Source organism: Lampetra fluviatilis, chromosome 71 (assembly GCF_964198595.1).
Source record: "Lampetra fluviatilis chromosome 71, kcLamFluv1.1, whole genome shotgun sequence".
In the NCBI taxonomy this organism is placed as follows: domain Eukaryota; kingdom Metazoa; phylum Chordata; class Hyperoartia; order Petromyzontiformes; family Petromyzontidae; genus Lampetra; species Lampetra fluviatilis.
In genome coordinates this window covers 3,736,138-3,746,605 of record NC_136345.1, presented here as the reverse complement: position 1 = coordinate 3,746,605, position 10,468 = coordinate 3,736,138, and the positions used below count along the sequence as shown (strand labels likewise).

The 10,468-nt window shown below is 62.6% G+C and overlaps 1 protein-coding gene across 1 annotated transcript in view; it reads left to right on the top strand.

Moving 5' to 3' along the window:
- LOC144952973 (uncharacterized) overlaps positions 1-8,722 on the top strand; it is a 9,660-nt gene extending 938 nt beyond the window's left edge. The window contains exons 3-8 of the mRNA XM_078883457.1: positions 458-724; positions 1,827-1,976; positions 2,184-2,568; positions 5,185-5,323; positions 7,299-7,403; positions 8,560-8,722. Coding sequence (XP_078739583.1) covers positions 458-724; positions 1,827-1,976; positions 2,184-2,568; positions 5,185-5,323; positions 7,299-7,403; positions 8,560-8,574 — 1,061 coding nt within the window. The 3' untranslated portion in view covers positions 8,575-8,722. The remainder of the gene's footprint in view (positions 1-457; positions 725-1,826; positions 1,977-2,183; positions 2,569-5,184; positions 5,324-7,298; positions 7,404-8,559) is intronic.
- The last annotated feature ends 1,746 nt before the right edge of the window (positions 8,723-10,468 follow it).

The window sequence follows — 10,468 nt, the reverse complement described above, 5'->3', positions numbered from 1 at the left end:
TGGTGGTGGAGTGGTCGGGTGAGGAGGTGGTGGAGGTGGTGGTGGTGGAGTGGTCGGGTCAGGTGGTGGTGGAGGTGGTGGTGGAGGTGGTGGAGGAGGTGGTGGTGGTGGAGGTGGTGGTGGTGGAGGTAGTGGAGGAGGTGGAGGAGGTGGTGGTGGAGGTGGTGGTGGTGGTGGAGTGATCGGGTGAGGAGGAGGTGGTGGTGGAGTGGTCGGGTGAGGAGGTGGTGGTGGAGGGAGGAGTGTTTTGGTCACGTGTTAGAGGAGTGTTTTGGTCACGTGTTAGAGGAGTGTTTTGGTCACGACGTAGAGGAGTGTTTTGGTCACGAGCACGAGAAGCGTTTGGATGAGCAGGTGCAAGAATCACAAGTAGTAAGACTTGCCGGTGAAGACCCCCCCCCGCCTCCTTGTCTTCCCTCTGCCCGCCACTCCCCCCGCCGCACCCCCCCCCCCCCAGAGTGCTGGCTGCAGCGCCACTACAGCGCCGTGGTTCAGCGCGTGGGCGTCACGGCGACGCGTCTCGTGTCCGTGGGACTTGTCCAGGAGGGCGTCCTGAGCCTGCAGGAGAGCGACGCGGCGCTGGCCGGCGCCGGCTGCCTCCCCGACCACGAGCTGAGCCGCTCGCTCGTCAACGCCGTGCGCAGGAAGGGCCGGGACGCCTGTCGGGCCTACGTCAGGCTTTTGAGCGAGCAGGACGGGTTCACGTTCGCCGACATCAGCCGCGGTGAGGAGGGTGGGGAGGGTGGTGAGGAGGGTGGTGAGTGAATGGTGAGTGAGGAGGGTGGGGTGAGTGGTGAGTGAGTGGTGAGGAGTGTGAGGAAGAGGAGGGAAGAGCCAGGACGCCTGTCGGGCCTACGTCAGGCTTCTGCGCGGGCAGGTCCGACATCATCCGCGGTGAGAAGGAGAGTGGTGAGGAGGGTGGTGAGGGTGGTGAGTGAGTGGTGAGTGAGTGGTGAGGAGTGAGTGGTGAGTGAGTGGTGAGTGAGTGGTGAGTGAGTGGTGAGGAGTGAGTGGTGAGGAGAGTGACGGGGCGGTGACGGAGGGAAAGGCCGGGACGCCTGTCGGGCCTACGTCAGGCTTTTGCGCGAGCAGGACGGGTTCACGTTCGCCGACATCAGTCACGGTGAGGAGGGTGGGGAGGGCGGTGAGGAGCGTGGGGAGAGCTGTGAGGAGGGTGAGGAGGGTGGTGAGTGAGTGGTGAGTGAGTGGTGAGGAAGAGGAGAGTGAAGGGGCGGTGACGGAGGGAAAGGCCGGGACGCCTGTCGGGCCTATGTCAGGCTTTTGCGCGAGCAGGACGGGTTCACGTTCGCCGACATCAGTCGCGGTGAGGAGGGTGGGGAGAGCGGTGAGGAGGGTGGTGAGTGAGTGGTGAGAGTGGTGAGTGAGTGGTGAGGAAGAGAGTGAAGGGGCGGTGACAGAGGGAATGGCCGGGACACCTGTCGGGCCTACGTCAGGCTCCTGCGCGGGCAGGGCAGATTCACGTTCGCCCACATCAGCCGCGATGAGGAGGAGAGTGGTGAGGAGAGTGGTGAGTGAGTGGTGAGGAGTGTGGTGAGTAGTGAGGAGGGTGGTGAGGAGGGTGAGGAGTGAGGCCGGAGGATCTCGCTGAGCCACAGCCTCTCAACTTAATCCGCCCCCCTTCTCACCCCTCCCCCTCCCCCTCTCACCCCTCCCCTTCTCACCCCCCCACCTCACACCTCCCGCCCCCCCCTCACCCCCCCTCACCCACCCCTCACCCCCCTCACCCCTCCCCCTCTCACCCCTCCCCTTCACCCCTCCCCCTCTCACCCCCCCATCTCATCCCTCCCCCCACCTCTGTCTCTCAGATGACGTGGACGGTGACGATGGCGGTCACGTGAGCGGTGACGTGGGCGGTCACGTGGGTGGTCACGAGGGCGGTCACGTGGGCGGTCACGTGGGCGGTGTCGCAGTGACGTCGTCTCAACATCCACGGCAACTTCATTTGCAGCCCTCAGGTAACGGTGAGGAGTGAGTACTCGTGGTGAGTGCTCGTGTCTCTCTCTCTGTCTCTGGGTCTCTCTCTTTGTCTCTCTCCGCCTCTCCCTCCCCCCGGGTGGTGGTGGTGGTGGCGTGGTGTGGTGGTGTGGTGGTGCTGGTGCTGGTGGTGATGGTGATGATGGTGGTGGTGGTGGTGGTGATGATGTCAGTGTTGGTCTCATCAGACACCACGGACAACCCCAGCGGTACCCAGACGGCCCCCGAGTTCCCCGTGACGGCTTCCTGCGGCCTGTGGAGGCCTCCCTTGGGCCTCCTGGAGCTGAAGCGGGGCCAGGCGGGGTCGCCTGGTGGGTCACGTGACCTACGGAGAGACCCCGGTGGGACACGGAGAGACCCTGGTGGGACACGGAGACTCCCCGGTGGGACACGGAGATTCCCCGGTGGGACACGGAGAGTCCCCGGTGGGACACGGAGAGTTCCCCGGTGGGACACGGCGGCGTACGGAGTGTCGTACCGCAGGGCGCTGGCGGGCACCACGCTGCTCGTCAAGAAGATCTTCCTCGACGCGGAGTCGGTGGCCGCGTTCAGACGCGACGTGGAGATCATGAGGTGAGGGAGGGGGAGGGAGGGGGAGGGAGGGGGGACGTGAAATCATGAATTTTAAAAGGGGGGGAGCATGTAAAGTAAAGCGCACACTGATACAGACACACAGACACACACACAGACACACACACAGACACACACACATACACACACACAGACACACAGACACACACACACAGACACACACACAAACTACTTGGGGTGGCATTGCGCTATGAACCCGGCAACCCGAGTTCAATTCCCGCTCTTGGCCAACACCAGTGACAACGATTCTCTGAACCGGTCATGGGCCTCCCCTAGGTCGACTCAGCCTCAAATGCGTACCGGATGCAATGTGTAAACATCGCCGCTAGGGAGACAAAGGCGGCCGGGCGTGGTGCTGGCCACCCACCCCCTCGTGTGCCGTGCCGGCCTTCATAGGTGCTCGCTAACAGCACTTGCCCCTACAGTCTGTTAGAGGCTACACGGGGGATCTTTGTCTTTGGTAGTAGTGGTGGTGGTGGTAGTGGTGGTAGTAGTGGTGGTGGTGGTCCTGGTAGTAGTGGTGGTGGTGGTCGTGGTAGTAGTGGTGGTAGTGGTGGTGGTAGTGGTGGGGGTGGTAGTGGTGGTGGTAGTGGTGGTAGTGGTGGTGGTGGTCGTGGTAGTAGTGGTGGTAGTGGTGGTGGTAGTGGTGGGGGTGGTAGTGGTGGTGGTAGTAGTGGTGGTGGTGGTCCTGGTAGTAGTGGTGGTAGTGGTAATAGTGGTGGTAGTGGTGGTGGTAGTGGTGGTGGTGGTAGTGGTGGTGGTAGTGGTGGTAGTGGTGGTGGTAGTGGTGGTGGTGGTAGTGGTGGTGGTAGGGGTGGTAGTAGTGGTGGGGGTAGTGGTGGTGGTAGTGGTGGTAGTGGTGGTGGTGGTAGTGGTGGTAGTAGTGGTGGCGGTGGTAGTGGTGGTGGTAGTGGTGGTGGTGGTAGTAGTGGTGGTGGTGGTAGTGGTGGTGGTAGTGGTGGTAGTGGTGGTGGTGGTAGTAGTGGTGGTAGTGGTGCTACTCACTGCTAACAGCACCTGTCCCTACAGCCCTGCTAGAGGCTACCTGGGGGATCTTTGTCTGTGTGTGGAGCAGCACTTGCCCCTCCAGCCCTGTTAGAGGCTACCTGGTGGATCTTTGTCCGTGTGTGTGTAGCAGCACTTGCCCCTAGAGCCCTGCTAGAGGCTACCTGGGGGATCTTTGTCCGTGTGTGTGTAGCAGCACTTTCCCCTAGAGCCCTGCTAGAGGCTACCTGGGGGATCTTTGTCCGCGTGTGTGTAGCAGCACTTGCCCCTAGAGCCCTGCTAGAGGCTACCTGGGGGATCTTTGTATGTGTGTGTGGCAGCACTTGCCCCTAGAGCCCTGCTAGAGGCTACCTGGGGGATCTTTGTCTGTGTGTGTGGAGCAGCACTTGGCCCTCCAGCCCTGCTAGAGGCTACCTGGGGGATCTTTGTCTGTGTGCGTGTAGCAGCACTTGCCCCTAGAACCCTGCTAGAGGCTACCTGGGGGATCTTTGTCCGTGTGCGTGTAGCAGCACTTGCCCCTCCAGCCCTGCTGGAGGCTACCTGGGGGACCTTTGTCTGTGTGCGTGTAGCAGCACTTGCCCCTCCAGCCCTGCTAGAGGCTACCTGGGGGATCTTTGTCTGCGTGTGTGTAGCAGCACTTTCCCTTACAGCCCTGCTAGAGGCTACCTGGGGGATCTTTGTCCGTGTGTGTGTAGCAGCACTTGCCCCTACAGCCCTGCTAGAGGCTACCTGGGGGATCTTTGTCTGCGTGTGTGTAGCAGCACTTGCCCCTACAGCCCTGCTAGAGGCTACCTGGGGGATCTTTGTCTGTGTGTGTGGCAGCACTTGCCCCTACAGCCCTGCTAGAGGCTACCTGGGGGATCTTTGTCTGCGTGTGTGTAGCAGCACTTGCCCCTACAGCCCTGCTAGAGGCTACCTGGGGGATCTTTGTCTGTGTGTGTGGCAGCACTTGCCCCTACAGCCCTGCTAGAGGCTACCTGGGGGATCTTTGTCCGTGTGTGTGTAGCAGCACTTGCCCCTACAGCCCTGCTAGAGGCTACCTGGGGGATCTTTGTCTGTGTGTGTGGCAGCACTTGCCCCTACAGCCCTGCTAGAGGCTACCTGGGGGATCTTTGTCTGTGTGTGTGGCAGCACTTGCCCCTACAGCCCTGCTAGAGGCTACCTGGGGGATCTTTGTGTGTGTGGAGCAGCACTTGGCCCTCCAGCCCTGCTAGAGGCTACCTGGGGGATCTTTGTCCGTGTGTGTGTATCAGCACTTGCCCCTAGAACCCTGCTAGAGGCTACCTGGGGGATCTTTGTCCGTGTGCGTGTAGCAGCACTTGCCCCTACGGCCCTGCTGGAGGCTACCTGGGGGACCTTTGTCTGTGTGTGTGGAGCAGCACTTGCTCCTACAGCCCTGCTGGAGGCTACCTGGGGGATCTTTGTCCGTGTGCGTGCAGCAGCACTTGCCCCTACGGCCCTGCTGGAGGCTACCTGGGGGATCTTTGTCTGTGTGTGTGCATCATAGGTGGTGCTACTCGCCACTTGCAGCACTTGCCCCTACGGCCCTGCTGGAGGCTACCTGGGGGACCTTTGTCTGTGTGTGTGGAGCAGCCTGGTTCGTCACGACCACGTGGTTGGACTTCGAGGCTTCAACGTGGACGAGGGGAGGCTGCTGGGGTTCCTGGTGCTGCAGTTCGTGAGGGGCAGGGACCTACACAGCCTCATCGCTCACCCTCTACGTCACGACGAGGTGAGGGTGGACAGTGCTCACTCACCCACTCACCCACTCACCCACGAACTCACTCACTCGCCCACTCACTCATTCACTCACTCACTCACTCACCCACTCACTCACTCACTCACTCTGCTCACTCACTCACCCACTCACTCACTCACCCACCCACTCACTCACTCACCCACTCACTCACCCACTCACCCGCTCACTCACTCACTCACCTGCTCACTCACTCACCTGCTCGCTCGCTCACTCGCCCACTCACCCACCCACCCACTCACTCACCCACCCACTCACCCATCCACCCACCCACCCACTCACCCACCCACCCACCCACTCACTCACCCACTCACTCACCCACTCACCCACCCACCCACCCACTCACTCACCCACCCACCCACTCACCCACCCACCCACCCACTCACTCACCCACCCACTCACTCACCCACCCACTCACCCACCCACCCACCCACTCACTCACCCACCCACCCACTCACCCACCCACCCACTCACTCACCCACCCACTCACCCACCCACCCACTCACTCACTCACTCACCCACCTACTCACTCACCCACCCACCCACCCACCCACTCACCCACCCACTCACCCACCCACCCACTCACCCACCCACTCACCCACCCACCCACTCACCCACTCACCCACCCACTCACCCACCCACCCACTCACCCACCCACCCACCCACTCACTCACCCACCCACCCACTCACCCACCCACCCACCCACTGACCCACTCACTCACCCACCCACCCACCCACTCACCCACTCACCCATCCATCCACCCATCCACCCACTCACCCACCCACTCACTCACTCACCCACCCACTCACTCACTCACCCACTCACTCACTCACTCACCCACCCACCCACTCACTCACTCACCCACCCACCCACTCACTCACCCACTCACCCACTCACTCACCCACCCACTCACCCACCCACCCACCCACTCACCCACCCACTCACCCACTCACCCACCCACTCACTCACTCACCCACCCACCCACTCACTCACCCACCCACCCACTCACCCACCCACCCACTCACCCACTCACTCACCCACTCACTCACCCACCCACCCACTCACTCACTCACTCACCCACCCGCTCACCCACCCGCTCACCCACTCACTCACCCACCCACTCACCCACTCACCCACCCACCCACTCACTCACTCACTCAACCACCCACCCACCCACCCACTCACCCACTCACCCACCCACTCACCCACTCACCCACTCACTCACTCACCCACTCACCCACCCACCCACCCACTCACCCACCCACCCACTCATCCACTCACCCACTGACCCACTGACCCACTGACCCACTCACTCACCCACCCACCCACCCACCCACCCACTCACTCACTCACTCACCCACCCACTCACCCACTCACCCACTCACTCACTCACCCACCCACCCACCCACTCACCCACCCACCCACTCACCCACTCACCCACTCACTCACTCACCCACTCACCCACCCACCCACCCACTCACCCACCCACCCACTCATCCACTCACCCACTGACCCACTGACCCACTGACCCACTCACTCACCCACCCACCCACCCACTCACCCACTCACCCACCCACCCACTCACTCACTCACCCACCCACTCACCCACTCACCCACTCACTCACTCACCCACCCACCCACCCACTCACCCACTCACCCACCCACCCACTCACCCACTCACCCACTCACCCACCCACCCACCCACTCACCCACCCACCCACTCATCCACTCACCCACTGACCCACTGACCCACTGACCCACTCACTCACCCACCCACCCACTCACCCACCCACTCACCCACCCACCCACCCACTCACCCACCCACCCACTCATCCACTCACCCACTGACCCACTGACCCACTGACCCACTGACCCACTGACCCACTCACTCACCCACCCACTCACCCACTCACTCACCCACTCACCCACCCACCCGTCTCTCTCTCTCAGCTGTTGCGCTACCATAGGGGCTGGATGCTGCAGCTGTGCAGTGTGCTGTGGTACCTGCACAGCCGACAGCTGACACACGGCAACGTCACCACCCACAACTGCCTGGTGAGGGACACGTGACAGGCCCAGGAGGTGCCATGGGTTGACTGCTGCTGTGCCAGGCTAGGTGCAGGAGGAGGAGGTCACGTGACAGACCCTGAAAGTGGTATGGGCTGACTGCTGTGCCAGGCTAGGTGCAGGAGGTCACGTGACAGACCCAGCAGGTGGCACGGGCTGACTGCTGTGCCAGGCTAGGTGCATGAGGAGGTCACGGGACAGACCCAGCAGATGGCACGGGTTGACTGCTGCTGTGCCAGGCTAGGTGCATGAGGAGGTCACGGGACAGACCCAGCAGGTGGCATGGGTTGACTGCTGTGCCAGGCTAGGTGCAGGAGGAGGAGGTCACGGGACAGACCCAGCAGGTGCCCTGGGTTGACTGCTGTGCCAGGCTAGATGCAGCAGGAGGTCACGGGACAGACCCAGCAGGTGCCATGGGCTGACTGACTGAGATGACTGATTAGAGGCACACCAACTGTGTCCCAACCACCACCATCATCATCACCACCACCACCATCACCACCATCACCACCATCTTCATCATCACCCCCAACACCACCACCATCACCACCACCATCACCACAACCATCATCACCACCACCATCATCACCACCACAACCATCACCACAACCATCATCACCACCACCATCATCACCACCACAACCACCACCACCACCACCATAACCCATAACCCCCCCCTCTTCCTCCCAGATCAAGGACGAGAGCCATCGCTCCCTTCTCCTTGCCGAGTTTGGCCAGAGCAGCGCCACCAGCATGAGGGGCTACTCACCACGCCACTCACCACTCCACTCACCACCCCACTCACCATGCCACCTCACCACCATCCGCATCGACCGCCTCAACATCGGTGAGAGTCGCTCCACTCACGCACAGGCAATCTCGCTCACCTGCTCACCCGCTCACTCACCCACTCACTCACCTACTCAGCCACTCACCTGCTCACCCACTCACTCACCCACTCATCCACCCACTCACTCACCCAACCACTCACCTACTCACCTAGCCACTCACTCACCCACCCACCCACTCACTCCCCCACTCACCCACTCACTCACCCACCCACTCACCCACTCACTCCCCCCCCACTCCCCCACTCACCCCCCCCTCCCCCACTCACCCCCCACTCCCCCCCTCCCCCATCCAGGTCGCTCTGCGCTAGATGAGGCCAAGGCTCGCGACGTCCGTGGGGCCGCCGCGGTGGGACGCGACCTCGCACAGGCCCAGGCCCAGGCCCAGACTCAGGCTCAGGCCCAGACTCAGGCCCAGACTCAGGCCCAGACTCAGGCCCAGACTCAGACTCAGACCCAGACTCAGGCCCAGACTCAGGCCCAGACTCAGGCTCAGGCCCAGACTCAGGCCCAGACTCAGGCCCAGACTCAGGCTCAGGCCCAGACTCAGGCCCAGACTCAGGCTCAGACTCAGACCCAGACTCAGACTCAGGCCCAGGCCCAGACTCAGACTCAGGCCCATCGTGCACCACCATCACCACCATCACTACCACTACCACCATCACCACCACTACCACAACCATCATCACTACCATCGTCATCGCCACTGCCACCATCATTGTCGTCATCATCCCTAGGTGGTGGTGGTGTTAGTGGTGGTGTTGGTGGTGGTGGTGATGTTGGCAGTGTTGATGGTGGTGGTGATGTTGGTGGTGGTGTGGCTAGTTGTGTTGGTAGTGTGGCTGGTTGTGGTGGTGCTGGTGGTGGTGGTATTGATGTTGGTGGTGGCGTTGGTGGTGGTTGTGGTGGTGGTGCTGGTGGTGTTGGTGGTGGTGTTGGTGTTGTGGCCGGCTTGCCCCCCATGCTGCTTGCCTGCCTCTCCAACATCCCATCCCAGCGTCCCAGCATCGAGCAGCTTCACCACTTCTACTGCACTGGGGGGCAGCAGCTCTAGGGGCAGCTCTAGGGGCAGCAGCTCTAGGGGCAGTTCTAGGGGCAGCTCTAGGGGCAGCAGCTCTAGGGGCAGTTCTAGGGGCAGCAGCTCTAGGGGCAGCCCTAGGGGCAGCTCTAGGGGCAGCAGCTCTAGGGGCAGTTCTAGGGGCAGCTCTAGGGGCAGCAGCTCTAGGGGCAGCTCTCGGGGCAGCAGCTCTAGGGGCAGTTCTAGGGGCAGCTCTAGGGGCAGCAGCTCTAGGGGCAGTTCTAGGGGCAGCAGCTCTAGGGGCAGCCCTAGGGGCAGCTCTAAGGGCAGCAGCTCTAGGGGCAGTTCTAGGGGCAGCTCTAGGGGCAGCAGCTCTAGGGGCAGCAGCTCTAGGGGCAGCCCTAGGGGCAGCTCTAGGGGCAGCAGCTCTAGGGGCAGTTCTAGGGGCAGCTCTAGGGGCAGCTCTAGGGGCAGCAGCTCTAGGGGCAGCTCTAGGGGCAGCAGCTCTAGGGGCAGCAGTTCTAGGGGCAGCTCTAGGGGCAGCCCTAGGGGCAGCTCTAGGGGCAGCCCTAGGGGCAGCTCTAGGGGCGCCCTAGGGGCAGCTCTAGGGGCAGCTCTAGGGGCAGCTCTAGGGGCAGCCCTAGGGGCAGCCCTAGGGGCAGCTCTAGGGGCAGCTCTAGGGGCAGCTCTAGGGGGCAGCTCTAGGGGCAGCCTTAGGGGGCAGCTCTAGGGGCAGCCCTAGGGGCAGCTCTAGGGGCAGCAGCTCTAGGGGCAGCTCTAGGGGCAGCTCTAGGGGCAGCCCTAGGGGCAGCTCTAGGGGCAGCAGCTCTAGGGGCAGCTCTAGGGGCAGCAGCTCTAGGGGCAGCAGCTCTAGGGGCAGCAGCTCTAGGGGCAGCTCTAGGGGCAGCTCTAGGGGCAGCTCTAGGGGCAGCCCTAGGGGCAGCTCTAGGGGCAGCTCTAGGGGCAGCCCTAGGGGCAGCCCTAGGGGCAGCTCTAGGGGCAGCTCTAGGGGCAGCTCTAGGGGCAGCAGCTCTAGGGGCAGCTCTAGGGGCGGCAGCTCTAGGGGCAGCAGCTCTAGGGGCAGCTCTAGGGGCAGCCCTAGGGGCAGCTCTAGGGGCAGCAGCTCTAGGGGCAGCTTTAGGGGCAGCCCTAGGGGCAGCTCTAGGGGCAGCCCTAGGGGCAGCTCT